The 19,930-nt window shown below is 41.5% G+C and overlaps 1 protein-coding gene across 1 annotated transcript in view; it reads left to right on the top strand.

Moving 5' to 3' along the window:
- The window catches only part of LOC124612890 (glutamate receptor 1-like), a 398,257-nt gene extending 383,714 nt beyond the window's left edge, over positions 1 to 14,543 (top strand). Inside the window, exons 16-19 of the mRNA XM_047141343.1 lie at positions 693 to 801; positions 7,176 to 7,313; positions 9,065 to 9,139; positions 13,801 to 14,543. Of these exons, the coding sequence (XP_046997299.1) occupies positions 693 to 801; positions 7,176 to 7,313; positions 9,065 to 9,139; positions 13,801 to 13,875 (397 nt within the window). The 3' untranslated portion in view covers positions 13,876 to 14,543. The remainder of the gene's footprint in view (positions 1 to 692; positions 802 to 7,175; positions 7,314 to 9,064; positions 9,140 to 13,800) is intronic.
- The last annotated feature ends 5,387 nt before the right edge of the window (positions 14,544 to 19,930 follow it).

Raw genomic sequence — 19,930 nt, 5'->3', positions numbered from 1 at the left:
CTTTGACTTTAAAAAAGTTACTCTACTTTTGACGTACCTCGAGACAGAATGCAACGACATCATATGGCCGATGAATCGGGCATTATAGTTCCGTACGTGTATGTAAGGTTTACGGCTGTCAGTAATATTTTATGTATAGCATCTGAATAGTTTTTGATATACAGATCACGAATTTAATGGAAATCTGATAGTAAATACAAGAAAATGACTCGGGCCGTCAGTGCCCTTGGCAGTTGGTGCCTGTCTACTTCTGAAAAAACGTATCCCAAATCCACTGTAACACCTTATCGATTTCTGCATTAGGCTGTCTTCATTACTGTTTTACTAACATCATTCACAAGTTAATCGAAGAAAAGGACCAAACAGCATAATAATGCATTTCCTTGAAGAGCAGTCTCTCGATTAAAATCGATTACGAACTTCCTTACTACACAACTTCACATACAATTTTCTCAAGTTAATTATTGTGTCTTTCAATGATATGAAAGTCAAGACTAAAAAAGATCATCGTAGTTAAATCAGAACAACGAACAGATGTAACATTTTCCCATTTTATGACAACTGAAAAACAATTCTGGTGGAATTCTTTCCACTTTTGCCAGAATATACTCACCTTTATTTGTTTCTGGAAATTTGCTAACTAATTTGATTGCCCATTACAGTTAACAACTCACTTGATGCTCGTATTGCAGGGACGAGATAAATCTTGCTGTGCTGTCTCTTACTGAAAATGGTGACCTCACTAAACTGAAGAATCGGTGGTGGTACGACCGTACGGAATGCAAGCACAGCGACAAACAGGTACTGAGCGCCGCTTGAGTTCACTACACGCTACTGATGTTTACCGTAGTAGATAACTTATCTTTAAAATAATACTAAAGATATAATGTCAAATCCTTTAAGTGTCCTCTATAATATGCTGCCGTAGACATTCTATTTGTCTTATCAGCGTTAGTCTTTTAATCACAACAGTTTCTTGAAAGTTCATTGATAACCATTTTCTTCTTTTTTTTTGTACTTCTAGTCTCATGTTAAATTTCACATAACTGCAAATGTGTTGGACGTCTGTTCTCTTTAATCGCACCTTCTACTCTTGCAGCCATTACAACTTCAATATCTGAGGAGTAAATACACTGACAAACCAAAACATTTTGACCATTGCCCAACGCAACGTTAAGTGGAGCCTGGTGGCGTTCCGGGCACATGATGCGGTAAGAAAAGTACGTAAGCCGAGCAGACATGGACGGACGACCACCCTAGCGAAGATATGGGCTGCACATTGGGAAATCCATTGAGATAAGCGACTTCGACAAAGGGCAAGTCTTCCGAAGTAAGAGTGATTTCAGGTGTGCCGCAGGGGAGTGTCATAAGACCGTTGCTACTCACACTATACATAAATGACCTTGTGGATAACATCGGAAGCTCACTGAGGCTTTTTGCGGATGATGCTGTAGTATATAGAGAGGTTGTAACAATGGAAAATTGTACTGAAATGCAGGAGGATCTGCAGCGAATTGATGTATGGTGCAGGGAATGGTAATTGAATCTCAATGTAGACAAGTGTAATGCGCTGCGAATACATAGAAAGAAAGATCCCTTATCATTTAGCTACAATATAGCAGGTCAGCAACTGGAAGCACTTAATTTCATAAATTATCTGAGAGTAGGCATTAGGAGTGATTTAAAATGGAATGATCATATAAAGTTGATCGTCGGTAAAGCAGATGCCAGACTGAGATTCATTGGAAGAATCCTAAGGAAATGCAATCCGAAAACAAAGGAAGCAGATTACAGTACATTTGTTCGCCCGCTGCTTGAATACTGCTCAGCAGTGTGGGATCCGTACCAGATAGGGTTGATAGAAGAGATAGAGAAGATCCAACGGAGAGCAGCGCGCTTCGTTACAGGATCATTTAGTAAACGCGAAAGTGTTACGGAGATGATAGATAAACTCCAGTGGAAGACCCTGCAAGAGAGACGCTCAGTTGCTCGGTACGGGCTTTTGTTGAAGTTTCGAGAACATACCTTCACCGAGGAGTCAAGCAGTATATTGCTCCCTCCTACGTATACCTCGCGAAGAGACTATGAGGATAAAATCAGAGGGATTAGAGCCCACACAGAGGCATACCGACAATCTTTCTTTCCACGAACAACACGAGACTGGAATAGAAGGAAGAACCGATATAGATACTCAAAGTACCCTCCGCCACATACTGTCAGTTGGCTTGCGGAGTGTGGATGTAGATGTAGATAATGCAGAGCCTGTGAACGAGTATCTCGAAAACGCCGAAGCTGATGGAATGTTCACGTGCCACTGTCCTGAACATCTACGCAGAGAGATAGAAGGGTAGTAAAACTACCACTAGGTGCTAAATGGTTGGACGTCCACGATTTTTCACATAAGGTGGGGTTCAGAAGCTTCTCTGCTCTGCAAAATAGGATAGATCTGTGGCACTTCTGGCTAATGAGCTCAATGCTAGTACACCCACAAGTGTTTCGGAGCACACGTTCATCATGCGTTGTTGAACACGGAGCTCCGCAGCACACCATCCCTCTGTGTTCACATGTTGTCCCAACGACATCATTAATTATGATTGCAGTGGGCACGAGACCATCGGAATTAGATCTTCCATCAATGCAAATATGTCGGCTGTTCGGGTGAATCACATTTTTACTAACTAGGTCACAGGTCGTCTCCACAAACGCCGTATCGAGGTGAACGACGGCTCTAAAGTGCAGTGCACGACGGACGCAGGCTGGTGGAAGCAGTATTGTGCTATGGGAGGCATTCTCCTGCGCTTGCAGTGGACTAGTAATCGAAGACATGCTGACAGCTGCGAACCACCGGCTTCCCTTCATGCTCAATGTCTTCCCCGACGGCAATGTCATCCTTCAGCAGTATAATTGTCCGTGTCTCGGAACCAGAACCATGTTACAGTGGTCTGAGGAACGTTATAGTGAACTGACGTTGATGTCTCGGCGATCAAATTCGCCTGATGTAAACTCCATGGAACCCGTCTGGGGCTCTGTCGGCCGCCACCTAAACGTACGCAAACTAAGACTCGCTATTTGCGCGAATTACATGACCTGTGTATAGAATCCAAAGCCACATACCTCCACAAACCTTCCAGCAAACAATAGGTTCCCTTTATCAGTAAAGTCTTCCGGGCTAAGTTGCCGTGGTCGATCTGTAGAACTTCTTCTCCCTGACGTTTCGTTCTCAACTGCGGAGAACATCTTCCGAGGTGAGTCGACTCACCTCGGAAGATGTTCTCCGCAGTTGAGAACGAAACGTCAGGGAGAAGAAGTTCTACAGATCGACCACGGCAACTTAGCCCGGAAGACTTTACTGATAAAGACGCCGGCCGTGAAAGCCTACATGGAAAGAATAGGTTCCCTGATACAATCAGCGATGTTCTTCGTTGCAAAGACGTACAAACCAGCTATTAAGCAGGTGGTCAAAATGTTTTTGTACATCAGTGTATGACCACAATGCTCATAAACATATTTGAATTCGGCCGCAAAAAAGATTAAGATGTTAGAATATAAATGAGATACTTGATCAGCTTATGCGTCATATTTATTCCAGCCTGAGCTCGTTAGACAATCAGTCCCCAAATGTCAATCATGTCGAATAGCCGTGAAGTTAGAGCACCGAATATTTTATGGAAGTTACTGAAATATTATAAAGAAAACACTTGAACACGTACTTCTAAGTAGTCATGTTGTGGAAAAGTGAACAAACGAAATTTAATGTTTAATGGTGAATGTGAGACATATAGTAACCTCAGCTTCGAAACAGACTGACGGAAAAGGAACTTGCAAGGTGAGTATATCGAAGGATATCTATTTAAGTGTCTGTAATGTACCATCCATAGTTATGTGGCTTTGCAGTCACTGCAGTAAACCGAACTACCAGATGTGTTTATTTTTCACACGCTGTTGTGACGAATCAAACTGAGAATTTTATAAGGGGCAGCCAATGAAAACGGGACGGATGGCAAAAAAACAAGTAAACTATTTGTTATATCAAAAGTAATCGCCACGACTATTAATACACTCCTGGAAATTGAAATAAGAACACCGTGAATTCATTGTCCCAGGAAGGGGAAACTTTATTGACACATTCCTGGGGTCAGATACATCACATGATCACACTGACAGAACCACAGGCACATAGACACAGGCAACAGAGCATGCACAATGTCGGCACTAGTACAGTGTATATCCACCTTTCGCAGCAATGCAGGCTGCTATTCTCCCATGGAGACGATCGTAGAGATGCTGGATTTAGTCCTGTGGAACGGCTTGCCATGCCATTTCCACCTGGCGCCTCAGTTGGACCAGCTTTCGTGCTGGACGTGCAGACCACGTGAGACGACGCTTCATCCAGTCCCAAACATGCTCAATGGGGGACAGATCCGGAGATCTTGCTGGCCAGGGTAGTTGACTTACACCTTCTAGAGCACGTTGGGTGGCACGGGATACATGCGGACGTGCATTGTCCTGTTGGAACAGCAAGTTCCCTTGCCGGTCTAGGAATGGTAGAACGATGGGTTCGATGACGATTTGGATGTACCGTGCACTATTCAGTGTCCCCTCGACGATCACCAGTGGTGTACGGCCACTGTAGGAGATCGCTCCCCACACCATGATGCCGGGTGTTGGCCCTGTGTGCCTCGGTCGTATGCAGTCCTGATTGTGGTGCTCACCTGCACGGCGCCAAACACGCATACGACCATCATTGGCACCAAGGCAGAAGCGACTCTCATCGCTGAAGACGACACGTCTCCATTCGTCCCTCCATTCACGCCTGTCGCGACACCACTGGAGGCGGGCTGCACGATGTTGGGGCGTGAGCGGAAGACGGCCTAACGGTGTGCGGGACCGTAGCCCAGCTTCATGGAGACGGTTGCGAATGGTCCTCGCCGATACCCCAGGAGCAACAGTGTCCCTAATTTGCTGGGAAGTGGCGGTGCGGTCCCCTACGGCACTGCGTAGGATCCTACGGTCTTGGCGTGCATCCGTGCGTCGCTGCGGTCCGGTCCCTGGTCGACGGGCAAGTGCACCTTCCGCCGACCACTGGCGACAACATCGATGTACTGTGGAGACCTCACGCCCCACTTGTTGAGCAATTCGGCGGTACGTCTACCCGGCCTCCCTCATGCCCACTATACGCCCTCGCTCAAAGTCCGTCAACTGCACATACGGTTCACGTCCACGCTGTCGCGGCATGCTACCAGTGTTAAAGACTGCGATGGAGCTCCGTATGCCACGGCAAACTGGCTGACACTGACGGCGGCGGTGCACAAATGCTGCGCAGCTAGCGCCATTCGACGGCCAACACCGCGGTTCCTGGTGTGTCCGCTGTGCCGTGCGTGTGATCATTGCTTGTACAGCCCTCTCGCAGTGTCCGGAGCAAGTATGGTGGGTCTGACACACCGGTGTCAATGTGTTCTTTTTTCCATTTCCAGGAGTGTACATCTATCTTAATGTGAAACAAGACCGTCAATGTCTGTAAGGAATGTCTGTTTAAAATGTCTGTTTGCAGTGGACCACGGAACCATAATTGTACCGAGGCGTGCATCCCTTCGTCCGAAGTAGATCGACTGTCACCAATGTCTTGCTTCAGGGATTCAAAAATATGGGACTCGCATCGGGAGAGATCAGGACTGTGTGGAGGATGTCTAAGGGCTTCCCAGCAAAACTCCTGCAGCGTAGTCGAAACGTTCTTGGCATTATTTTGTGGGCCCACCACTTGACATTTTCGTATTTCTGGAGCCCTGGAGATAGACATTCCTGGTGGTTGATTTGCTTCAGTAGAAGAGGTACACGTCTGGGTACAGTTATGGTTCAGTAGTCAACTGCAAACATGTTTCCATGAAGGTTCAAATGGTTCAAATGGCTCTGAGCACTATGGGACTCAACTGCTGAGGTCATTAGTCCCCTAGAACTTAGAACTAGTTAAACCTAACTAACCTAAGGACATCACAAACATCCATGCCCGAGGCAGGATTCGAACCTGCGACCGTAGAGGTCTTGCGGTTCCAGACTGCAGCGCCTTTAACCGCACGGCCACTTCTGCCGGCCCATGAAGGCAGTGACCTGCTTGTCCAACAATGGGATAAACGTATTAAGAGTTATGGCGATTACTTGTGAAATAATAAACAGTTTACTTACTTTTTCCGTGTTTCTCGTTTTCAGTTGACCGCCTCTTACACGACGGGGTACCAAAAAAACGGAATTACTTTTCGTAAAAAGTTATATATTTTCAAATTGTTTATAAAACAGCCTCATCCCCTTCAAAATACCCTATACTACAACTAACACATTTGTCCCACTGGTGCTTCCACTATCCGAAACATTTTTTTTTATAGTCATCTTTAGAAATGGCTGACAGGACCTCCCTCGTTTTTTTCTTGACTTTTTCAATGTTGTCAAATCGGCATCCTTTCATGCCCCTTTTCATGCATGGAAATAAGAAGAAGTCGTACAGAGATAGATCAGGCGAGTAAGGTGCTTGGGGGCAGCGGAACCATGCCATTTTAGCCAAAAACTGTCTAACAGAAATGGCTATGTGTAGGTGCGTTGTCGTGGTGGAAGAACCAGTCTCCTGTCTGCCACAAATCGGGCTAAACCGAGCTCCAAGATAACCCGCTAATCTCTGACAGTTGATCAATTGTCTGTCGACAGTCTGTGAGCACGAACTCTCAATTTTTTTTCAATATTTGGGTCGATTCGGGCAGTTGATGTGCTTCCAGAACGAGGTTTGTTATCAGTCGACATGTCACCATTTTTAAATCGAGCAAACCACTCGTATACTTGAATTTTTCCAGAAGTGTCATCGTGGTCAGCCGTTTCAACACTAAAACAGTTCCAGCAGCATTGCTACCGAGCAGAAAACAAAATTTCACAGCTGCACGCTGTTCACTTACTTGTCATCATAAAAAACGAAACAAGAACAAAAACAATCACTGCAGATGAACAGAACAAGCCAGCTCGACAACACACGCGGCACTGAACTGGCAATGAGTTGCGATATACACGCCTAGCGGTAGACGTTTAAGAATTCTATCAACCCACATAACAGCATGGGCATATATCTTATCATGAACACGCATTCCAGAAAGCTCAAAAAAGTTTGATTTGATTTGTGACTCTTGGTTTCTTCACAGGATGCATCCCGAAACGAACTTTCGCTGAGCAACGTCGCAGGCATTTTCTACATACTTATAGGCGGCCTCTTACTGGCGATGGCGGTAGCCTTGCTGGAATTTTGTTACAAGTCTCACATGGAAGCAAGCAAAACAAAGGTATGTTGGCATATGAACAAAAACACTGTGTGTGCTGGCATAACTATAATCTCCTTGCGGTCTGCACGAACAAACGTTCTGTAAGAATAATTACTGTTTATTCAATAAAACTGTGGGACACAACGCATATATCCGTTGTGGGCACCTGTCAGATGAATTTGCTTGTTTACCGATCTCTGTTGTAGTTGTAGGCTTTATAAGAAATCACGTGTTATAATTAGTGAACATGAACTGAACGCCGTTCTACTCCTCAATTTGTTGTTGTGCTTGTAAATCTCAGCACCTCGAGGACTGCAAAAAATCTGTACTGTATAAATAAAAATAGCAGCAAGAGCGTTTTGTGCCGAATAATTAGAGAATTTTTACTTTCAATTAGGAGTTCCTAAAGGCGCCTGTAATTTAGGAAATAACGTGAAGAATGAAGCATAGTAAATACCGAAATTTTACGTGCATTTCACATTCAGCCCAGTGGGAAGAACACACGATTGAATTTCAAGGTGATGCCTATATCACCTACAAAAGTAATCACGTATTCCTTAAACTATATTGAAATGCGAAATTTAGTATTTAGAGACCTGTGGCAGCAACAGTGGCTCTAACCCGAACTGAGCTTAGGTGGTTGATATGGGTACATCATGCCATGCTGCTTCAATAGTACCAGCGCTCATCAATCGTAGGGGCGAGTTCCTGCCTCGTAAAACAATTCTTTTGGCAATATTTACCGTTGTCCGGTGCCGAAGTCAATCTTTTTCACGTAGGTTCTTTTCCGTCAAGAACAGCAAGCTCCACGGCCGTATTAATGAGATGCAAGACAGGAGAAAGGGCTGCAATGATAGTAAATTTTTTATCTGTTTATTGCAGGTCGATTTCAGCTGCTGTCAACCTATGTTCAGTCCAACTATATTCAAGTCATGATGGCTCATGGTAAATTAAATCACACATGATTCTTCACTTACCTCACAAATAACAAATAGTTAAACTGTCAACTGTTTCTTATTTGTAATGGCAGTTTGGTACCATGAGCTATTTTATTGACGAGTCGTCATAACTTGAATATAACTGCACTGAAGATAGCCAACCCGTATCTGAAATCGATCTGCAGTATACAGATTAAAAATTTATCACCGATGCTGCCCGTCCTCCTATCTTGGGTCTTTTTCACTTAGTTAAATCCATTTAATTAATCTATTTTTTGCATCTCTGCAACTACTTACAGTGTATCAAGGAGGAGCATGGTCAACATTACACACAGATGGTGAAAGGTGTCGCCTTAGTTCTTTCACAGTCCATAAAAAGGATCGTTTGTCCTTGGTTTCAAGCATGTCTCGGAGGTGTGAAGCAATTATCGACGGTGTGCGTGACAGAATGTATTATTAATTATAACAGCATTCAAAAATGCTGTTCATATATGATGTATGTACATTTTTTAGTTTGTTATCAAATTCATTTTCCTGCTGATTGACCCCACCACGATCTTACTGAACAGACTATAAGTCTGTGGAGGAATTAGATATGAGCACTGAAATTTTGTGTACAGCTTAAACTTTTTTGGTCCAGAAACGATCCTGTGGAGCAGCAATTATTCACAGTGTCATTTTATTTAGGTCTATTAAAAGTGGCCCTTTTTAATAAAGTTTTTTGTTAAGTGTTAAATTAGTAAACTGACCTAATTTCCCGTTCATTTTATTAATACTCTTTTTAACATCATGTCTTCTCGTTTGTAGCTAACGCAGTTTCCGTTCCGTTTACAGATGTCACTCTCTGATGCCATAAAGGCAAAAGCTCGGTTAACTATAGGCGGAGGAATGGATTTCGACGGAGGAAGGGTAAGTTATTCTAAATACTAAAAAAAGCTCCTCTTGAAGCTTTACGGTAGACTTAAATACAAAAGAAATCTCAAGAGTAGTATAAAAACGAATATCGTTTAGTTTCACATTGTGCAAACGGATCGTGCTAAGGGGGCAAGTCAATAAGTAAAGGTGGTTTATTTCTACATCATAGGATGACAGCACTAAAATAATTCTGACATGCTCTAACCTTACTGTCGTTCTCGTGCGTTAACTGTGTTGGTTCAGTGAATAGTTCTATTTCGAAGTGATTTCGAAGTATTTTACTGTGAGTAGCTCATTTTCCGTACGCATCAAGGGAGAAATTAGGCAAGTGACTCCATTTTTGCACTCTGTAGGGACGAAAACTGATGAGAATATTCGCAGAGTGTAGAAGAACTATAAACATAGCTCTCCTAGATAAAAAAAAAAATTGCGAGAATATCAATCACTTTAAAAGTGAAAGCGCGTCTTTCTGCGTGAAGAACGATTGGATAGGCCGTCCACTTCGAAAACAGACAGTTACATCATGATGATCGTCGTGGCAGAATTAATGATACTGCGCATGAGTGGAACATTAGTCGGGGCTCAGTATTTTCAGATGTCCATGTATAAATTACCACAAAGTTTATGCCTATTGGGCACCACGTCAACTTACAAAAAGAGAGACACGAACACCAGCATTTGGAAATGTTGAAATCACATTTAATTCGTTTTGAAGAGTAAGAAGAAAACATTCTCAATCGCATAGTAGCCACTGACTGGTTGTGGATCCGTTATTATGAACCACAGAGTAAGCAACAGAGCATGGCGTGGAAATATCAATCTTTGCCTACAGTGAATAAACTCGAAAGCCAAGCTTCTGCAGGAAAGTTGATTACAGTGTTTCAGGATATGAAATGTCCACTGCTGATTCATTATATTCCTAAAGCTCAAACACCGAATAGTGACAGCTACTGTTAGGTATGCGAGATCAGAAACCCAAAATCTAAAAAAAAAAAAAAAAAAATAAATAAATAAATAAAATGGGTAATGCCCACCTTCGAAGAGCGTGGAAAACAATCTCGTGCATTCAGAATGTTGGCTTTGAGCTGATAGTTTACACCATGTACAGTCCTGACCTAACTCAAAGTGACTGTCACCTTTTGCGGACGCCACTGAAACCACAAAGCTTCTTCCACGAGGAAATTAGGAAGTTTGCTATGAGATGGACCAAGTGTATAAAGGCTGAAAGAATTTGTTAAGAGAACTGATATTTCCTGCAATTTTGGTTTCCAATGAAATGTTTCTGTTTAAAAAAAATACTTTTACTTTTTGATTTGCCCTCGTAGAACGAACTATGTCACAAAAGCGTATGCTAAATAGAGTCTTGAGCTCACTTTTACAATGGCTCTGAGCACTATGGGACTAAACTTCTGAGGTCATCAGTCCCCTAGATCTTAGAACTACTTAAACCTAACTAACCTAAAGACATCACACACATCCATGCCCGAGGCAGGATTCGAACCTGCGACCGTAGCGGTCGCACGGCTCCAGACTGCAGCGCCTAGAACCGCTCACTTTTACATTCGCTCTACTGACTTATCCAATACTTCCATTGATCCGACGCTAAGCCTTATCTCCTACCCTACTTCTGCCTTCACAGACACTACTGAGGCACACGATACAATAGATCCTGATGTCCTGAGCTCTGCTTGTACATTCATTTTCTTCATAATGTCTGGGTCTGTTTTCGAAGGTGTGCCTGGTAGAGTTTCCCTATTACGTAGCTTAAGAAAATGCGTTTATGCACATCGAAAAGTCGCTTGCTATTTTTCAAGTCTTGTGCTCTACACATGCTGTGTGTTTATGATCAGCGTATGCGTTTCAATAAAAAGTCGACTTCCCACAACGTTTCGATTGTACATTACTGTTATTATATCTTCCGAACTGGATGTGCACGCTCAGGGAAATTTAACTGCTAGTACTGTCATAGAATGTTATCCGACACCTGGAACTGGTGCTTCTCATTGCACGAAATCACAAGATTTTTTCCCCACTATTCCAAGCAAGTTGACTGAATTTGCACAAATCGTCAAATATCATAATTCATTTTCCTCAGACTAATCGCCCAGCTCAGTGCCTTGGATCAGTATGAAAGTGCTTAGTGTTTTCCCTAGTTTCACACACTAACATTTGATTAACTCTCAAGTATTAGTAAGTTCATTGAAATTTGAATGACATTCTGTGAAATTTTAAAACCTATTCAGAAATTGCTAGCAACTTCTTTGAAATTTTGAAACATATTATTTGAAATTTTGAACCATCACACTGAAATGTGATTTTAGCTTTCGCGTTAAAGGATCCTGCTCCTCGAACCTGGCTGTAATTTGATATGAAATCAAACTACACTTTATTTCATTTCTCTGAAAGCACTACAGTGACCTTACTGCAGAAATGTTTTCGTTTGGAATGTCGCACATGAGGAACACCGAGTCTATAGTCGCGTCAAAGCGGTTTTGTTTCTTTGCAAAGAAATTTTTGACAGAGCAAAGGTCACGCTTAAGTATTTTCATTAATCCTTGAAGTGACAAAATATTCTATCCCGCTTAACAATTAAGTACACGTCATTACATACTTTTTGCACAATTTATTATGTATTTCTAAGTCCACCATGAATTCTGGGATGGTGCTGAAAAAGTATGAAAAAACTGCAGGAAATTAGCAATCGCAACTTCTGCTAGTAGACGTATGTCATCGGAGGAGGATATCCCTAAGGACAGGGTTCACAACCAACTTTAGGAAAGCATATAAATCTACCTTTTTAGCCGCTTCAGTATCAGAGTCAGTTCCAAAACTTTTATGAAACGTGTTTTCAAACACAGAATAAGTCTACCTTACCTGTTTCATCTCTTAATAGACATTTCATCCACTGTTCCGTATGACGCATTGTTACCCAGACTACCATCAATTTCTGTAGCAGGATTTGAAACTGTAGAAATAGTAATTACATCATCTGGATCAGTCTCCTCCAACCTGTAAACTTTCTGTGTGCTTTTCTGTCACCTATTCCCATCAGTTCATTACACGATCGCGCAGAACTTCATCTGACATGGAACTGTACCACCTGGATGAAGTCATTCTTATAGATCTAAAAGAAATATTCACGACTGTAGATATGAGCCCTACAACTGTAAAAACGAACCAAAAGAGCCTAAAAAATTCAAGTATGTGTATAAGCTCTTTGCATCATGTTGCATATTTTCAATAATGATCATATACGGGGCAGTCATACGAGACACATGTAAAAAAATCAAGTAAACTATTTGTTATTAACTGTTACTACATTTATCCCACTGTGAGATAAGACTGTCATTCATGGAAAAATGTTTGCGGTTGCCTAGGTGACCATGTTTGTACCCAGGCGTGAACCACTTCGTCCGAAGGAAATCGATGGCCACGACCTTCTTTCTTCAGGACTCCAAAAATATGGAAATCGCTTGGGGAGAGAGCTGACCTACATGAAGGAAGTGCAAGAGCTTACCAACGAAAATTTTGCAGCGTAGTCGAAACAATCTTGGCAACTTATGTACCCACCCTGTGCAATTTCTAAGTTTTGGAACACTGGAGAAAGATATTCATGGCCGTCGATTTTCTTCGGTGGGAGAAGTATATGCCTAGCACAGTCATGGTTTCGTAGGCAACCGCAAAACATTTTTCCATGTGGGCTCTGACCGTCATATCTCTCAGTGGAAAAAATGTATTAACAGTTACGGCGATTGCTTTTGAAATAATAGTTTACTTACTTTTCCCCGTTTGCTTCATTTTCATTTGACTGCCACATAAACATGTGCACTGTCCGCGGTAACAATTTTTCGTATCTCAGCGGCCGAAATAGTTGAGATAATTTGTGAAACAATATTATCTGCAACGTTCATTCTTCATTAGAAGAAGCATTTCACTTCATACAATCAGTAAAATTGTATGTAATTAGGAACTGAATTCACCAATTTATTTGCTTACTTGTACGGCTCGTAAGAAAACTAGCTGTAAATATGATTCACAAATAACTCCCGTAGAGATTTCATACTTCATAATACAGGATATGTTACTGAACTGAAATAACCTTCGTTTATATCAAAAGCTACCAGACGAGTGAATCCACTGGTGACATAATACGCTAGCTGAACATGAAACCAGATCTGAAGTAGAGTGCTTCAAAGACCGCTGATAAACATTCATACCATTGTTCGTTGATAGCTCAAGGCTACCGACTTAGAAACGTAAAAATGGTAATCACACTTATCAGAGAAACTATTGTGATTATATTAATACAATACAATATATTTTTTGTAATACATAAAGTCGTATATTGCATTTAAGACCATTAATATCTATATTTACTAGTATCACTTAAAGAGTTAAGTGCAGAAGTTATCAGTTGGACTGGCTTGGATCACAATAAGGAAAAAGACTTTACAGATCAAAGTCAGTTCAGTTGTAATGATTGTTTGAGCACTGAACTTCTGAAAAATCATTGGTTGCCCATAAAAGTCTTGTAAATCCCACACCCCATTAAATGGCTTGTTACCTTTTGCGTTAAATGTTTATGAAAAAAACTGTTTAAAGCAATGAGCTGTGACTGTGGATTCGTGTAGTGATATGTTCTCTTATGTTTACAGTACTATGCCCCAGCTCACCGAATCAACAACACAAAGATGGACCAACCTCACTGCAACACGCACACTCAAGTCTGAAGAGAGCGTATTCGAGAAGTGTTATAGGATACATCACGTGACGTCTAAGAGTGCAATAATGCACGAAGATAAATCGTGTGTTGACGAAGTTTCTCGTAAAGTGAACGTGAAGGAGGAAACTTCACACAAGCAGTACAAATGTTAATGCAGTAATTTTCATAAGATTTTATACGTAAGAAGAACTATTTGTTACATACAGCGGGATTATATTTTTCTTCAGTTACACATAATTTCCTTTTCTTATTCCAGTGATTTGAACAGTGAAACTGCCTGGAAGATTAAAACTGTGTGCCGGACCGAGACTCGAACTCGGGAACTTTGCCTTTCGTGGGCAAGTGCTCGGTCCAGCACACAGTTTTAATCTGCCAGGAAGTTTCATATCAGCGTACACTCCGCTGCAGAGTGAAAATCTCATTCTGGATTTGAACAGTCTTCATAAATCGAGTACTATGAAGGACTGTAATTTCTGTTGATGAATGATGTTAATATTAATAATAAACTATTAAATATGGAAGACGGTAACTTAAATTCTAAAAGAAACTGATAGTGCTTTGTCACGGGTAAAGATATGTCTATGGGATAAAGACGCTCTCTTTTCACAGATTGCAGATCCAATGCTAAATTTTTTATCAAACTTCAGAGAAACACACAGTAATAATATGCAATGTATATACACTAAATATATATAATTATTTCATTTGTATAAACATCGTTGATAAATCTGCACTATGTTCATCTGGCACAAATATCACCTTTTACCCACTGAAATCCCCGTACTTGTTCTTTAAACGCAATAAAAAACATTCAGATATACATGTTTGCTTACAGTTAATAGTAGCAAAAGGAAATGATTTTGAAACTCGTCACAGAGTGTATTATGTATTTTGAATAAATGGAATTGTTTGTGTACAGTTTCTTTCTTTCCTGCAGTAGTCTTAAAAACGTATTATTCAGCCCAGTTACATATTTATTAAACATTTACAGATGACTTAATGTGTCTACGATCTGATTCTAATTCTCATTACAGCAGCTATTTTCATAACAGAACATCGTAGTGTCTCCCTTGTACTATTAAACAGCCTACTATTTTCAGTATAAACCAAAATACTATCCACACAGGGGAGCGTACTCTTTTAATCTATCTATATCCGGATCCCGCTCCAGCTACTGCCGGGTCTGGGTGCTGACGAGTCCTCTCCATTTGGCTCCGACCTCCCACCACTTTTCTTCCTCCACTTGCTGCCAGGTCACACCTCTCCTTTCCACAGATATTCTCACTCCCATTTTCCACCGTGTTCTTGGGCGCCCTCTACGTCTTTTCCCATCCATCTTTAGTTCTTCCATAATTTCGGGGAGTCTCTGTCCATGCATCCTCTTAACATGCCCATACCATCTTAATCTCTTTTTTTTTTCAATTTCTTCTCTCATACTTTCTTGGTTAAGGTCCTTTCTAATCTCTACATTCCTTACTCTGTCCACTCTTGTTTTTCCCTTAACCGCTCTGAGAAATCTCATTTCTCCTGCTTGCAATCTGCTCCAGTCCCTTTCTGTCATTGTCCATGTTTCTCCACCATAGGTGACAATAGGGAAGTAATAATTCTTATACATAAGGAGTTTTGCTTTTTCTGAAACTTCCTTATTCCAAATCAGGTGTTTTATTGTTTGGTAGAAATTGCCTCCCTTCTGTAACCTTCTATTAATTTCGTCGGTTATTCTTCCATTCCTAGATATTTCACTCCCTAAATAAGTGAAACTTTCTGCCACTTTGAGGGGTTCTCCATTCAAGGTAATATTTCTGTTGATCCCTTTCTCGCTTCCAAATACTCTTTTAATGATGCTAGTAATTATTATATGAACCGAAACAGCATCAAGGAAATGAAGTCACAAAAAACGACAATTGTTTACAAGAATATGTTGATTCGTCTACGAATTATAAATTCGCTCATATTCATTTTTCACCTAAAGTGAAAGGCGTTGCTGCCAACTAAATGTTTCTTTCTCTTTTTTATTTTTCATTAGATGTCTTAGAAAACATTTCGCGCCATACAATAACCATTTAGATAAGAGTCTCCGATCACGAAATTAGCTGTATACAGGGTGATTCTTATTAACGTTTATAAACTCAAAACGCTACATATATGATGCTGAGACAAGTAATTTGAGACACATGGGGTCGCAAATTTCTGGAAATCCCCAAAAGTGGATGACAAATGTTGAACATATGACGTCAACAGATGACGCACCTCGCCGAGTGTGGAGCGTTGGAACCTACAGGTTTGTCGCACCTGTTCATCTCAACCCAAGTCGTTGTGGCTCCTGGTCTACGTACGTCACTTCAGCGCATGGGGCACAGGTATTGAGTCTTACGTCTGCGTTAGACAATTACGTTTTTACATTGCGGTAATATTCATTACTTTATTTACAGGTCTCGCGTATGCGCTGGTTAGTTGCAAAGTACAGTACAACAAAATCCTACCATATTTCGTCACGAGTAAATAAGTGTAAGCCTCCAAATAACATCGCTACTAGTAAATGACCTACGTGTTCTTCACTAAATAAAGTCAGTAACCAAAAAGGGGACAAAAGGAAAGAAACACACAATAAGAACAACTTCTGCTTGGTTATAGTGATGATGATTTTGTAGCTTTCGCGTTTACAGCGTATCATATTTACGCCTTCAAAAACAAAGTAACCTGGCAGAACGATGTGTGGCACTGCTCCTTATCGGCGAAGTTAGGATCGGAAAACCCAATAGCTGCAGGTGCGGCGAGATACTTCATCTGGTGACGTAACAAGTTCAACATTCCCACTTTGGGGTATTTCCCGACATTTGCGGCTCAGTATGTCTGACATTAAACTTGTCTCAGCGTCGTCTACGTCGTTTCGGGTTTTTTTAATCTTATTAAAAATCACCCTACATTGGCAATCAGCTACAATTTATTTTTTGCACTCTTACAATAAGAGACTTTTGAGTTTCAAGCGAACTGCCGGTTTTTACTGCAGTTCGGTGACTCCGTGGGTAAATTCAGACTTCAAATACTAGAAGTCCAGCCTCCAGTCTGTCCTAGAATTCTATCTGTTGCTTTTCTCTTTTTCATCTCTATAAAAGATTTGCTAATCTGAAAAATACTTCGGAGTCAATACTGTAACGTATAACTGGCTTGGTAAATCACTTCAACGAAAGCTTATTCGATTTATTAAAGAGATAATACTTTTTATACCTAATTTGTCCCATTTGCTCTAACTTTAATTTAATCATTAAATGTTTTACATCTGTGAAAAATGCCAAGTTGTAATTTAGTTCGGATGTACCGTTAAAATGAACAATAAGCTAGCCACGCTGGTTATCAGGTCTGAATGCGAGGACACGACGATCCAAGTATACGGGAGAGATGCTGCACTTTGTGAAATACACCCTTCGTCATAGGTTTCCTGGAATTTATGGCATTGCTCGTGAGTGCGGCAACAGTTAACAGTGATCAGCTTACACATCCACTGTTGTCCGCCTCCGTAGCGTAGCGGTAGCTTTACCACCTACCAAGCAGGGGGCCCGGGTTCGATTTCCGGTAGGGGACTGGGTGTTGTGTGTCCTTCATCATCATTGACTCGCAAGTCGCCGATGTGGCGTCACCTAAAGAGGACTTGCAATATGGCGGCCGAACTCCCCCGAATGGGGCCTCCTGGCCAAGAATGGCATACGAATATTTTCACGTGCATTGTTAGAACGAAAACACTGACGTTCAGTAAATATGGGGATCTGATCAAATCAACTTTTGTCCAGCACAGCTGCACAAGTTCGCATAATATTGTCGTGGGACTAGGGCCTCACGTCAGGTAGACCGTTCGCCTGGTGCAAGTCTTTCGATGTGAAGCCACTTCGGCGACTTGCGCGTCGAGGGGCGTGAAATGATGGTGTTTGGGACAACACAACACCCAGTCCCTGAGCGCATAAAACCTCCGTCCCAACCGGGTATCGAACCCTGGCCCTGTCGCGCTGACCACTCAGCTGCCGGGGGCAGACAGCATAATATTATGTTCATTGAGATAAAATTCTCGTTATAGCGATCTACTAGGATTATTTACGATCAAAGAAGTAACAGAGGTCAGATTGAGCAACAATTTTAACTGTGACAGCGGCTATACTTAGCGGTTCAAGAGGAGGGCACACTGGTAACAGCGGTAGCACCTATCTCCTAGCCGGTCCGATGTCTCATGGCTCTTAAAATCTATACAGCAAGTTTCGGGTGGTTCCCAAGGCTATTTTTCAAAATTTCAAAGTAATAGACCCAAAATTGCAGCCTGCAGTGCGGTATGCAGTCACAGTGGCGTCTGTACAGCGTGTTTCAAGCTTAACTCGATTTACGACAATTTTCAGCTCGGTTGCGGAAACCGGAGTTGGCCCAACGCTATGTCCCTCTGCTCTGAGGGTCTTCTCAGAGTGGACGATTAACAATTGGGTCAGATTACGGGGTACACAATGACATACGACGTCATATACAAATGCTGCAAATTATGTCACCGAAGTGAAACAGCAGTAAACCATGACGACTACAGTGACATACCTATTATGCACAGCATCATTCGTTCGCTAATGTTGGCAGCGAGATGAATTAACATGCTAGCAGCTCGAATTTCAGCGACTTCTACCGATCCAGTACAAGGGAGACGAGAAGCTAAAGAAATGTGGCCGCACTGTGCTACGATTGAGTATACGAACTGCACTGGCACAACAATAAAAGATGACCTATTTTGTCTGGTTATATATATTGGGAAACAAAAATTTCAAATCGCATTTCACTCCGTTTGTAAGAGACCTATCATTATTAAAAGGCAATTAGTTTTCTAACAAAAGTACAGGTTCTTCTGAAAATTCTTCTATAATCATTAGAAACTCTTAGAAAAATGTATTACTTCTTATGAAAAGTGCATAGGAAACATGTTGGCTCTGGAGGAATATTCGATAGTAGCGTCAGTTTGGACCTGTCACGTAATGGCTGCTGTGACGTCACGTTTCGGTGCGTATTTTGAATTGAATTTCCGTGTAACCTTACATTCTATCTATGGGGGTAAAAAAGAAGGTAGGTGGTACTACAGACTTACGCTGTACGTTGTTTTAAAGCCAGAGTGGGCGGGGCCTGCCGGCATTTTAAGTAGGCCAAAACATTAGTGAACTACTGTTTACGAGTGCTTCTTGTTTATTACTTCTGTCGTATCCACGTAAAAATTGTTTTAAATACTAAGAATTATACAGCTGACATGAATAACATAGTGTCAAGAAGGAAATTTCGAACGTTTTTCTGTTCTTGAATGCGTATTTATTCTAGTAACACCACACAGTCAGAGAGATGTCACAGGAAGTGTCACCGCGGTGAACTAAGGCGTATGAATGTGGTAGAGGTAATGTTTTGAGCTAGTTAAGATGGCTGACTTCGGCTTCAAGTTCATGACTTAATGCTACCTCCTTTCTTTTTTTACCTCCAAGATCCTATCGATCGTCATCTCTTTGGCTTATACAGAAAGTAATTTGTTATCTTTGCGCGGGATTTGAAATTGCTTTTCAAGTATTAATAACATCGCGAAATATGAGGCAAGTGTGGGGCCAAATTCTCTTCCTGATTTTGAAGATGCGGAAAACAGTTGGAATGGGGAACAATTTCACTATTGTGAAATTGGCTGATGACTTAAGGGAACCAATGCATCTCATCAGTTTTGCCAGACAGTACAATTTAATCTCTTGGTATTGAAAGTGAAGTGTTTGTGGCAAAGACATGACATTTTCCAAGGTTATGAAGAAATGTACAAGAGATTTGTTTACGTGGCGCTGTGCAAAAGATGGCATGTGGCTTGCTGCTCATGAGACAGTAAGACTGTTGCAGATCGATATTCGTTTTGCCGGGAATTTTCTGCGAATTTTGTTATGAAAAGGGGCAAAACTGGTGGGTGGGCCGGGGATATTATAGAAACTGATGAATAGAAATTTTAAAAAATGTAGGGCAGCTGGTACTATGTTTCAGTTGGTAAAAAGTTATATGGCAAGTGGGTCAATCATATCAGA

The sequence above is a fragment of the Schistocerca americana genome, chromosome 4 (genome assembly GCF_021461395.2).
Source record: "Schistocerca americana isolate TAMUIC-IGC-003095 chromosome 4, iqSchAmer2.1, whole genome shotgun sequence".
Taxonomy (NCBI): Eukaryota; Metazoa; Arthropoda; class Insecta; order Orthoptera; family Acrididae; genus Schistocerca; species Schistocerca americana.
This window is presented reverse-complemented; position numbering and strand designations above follow the sequence as displayed.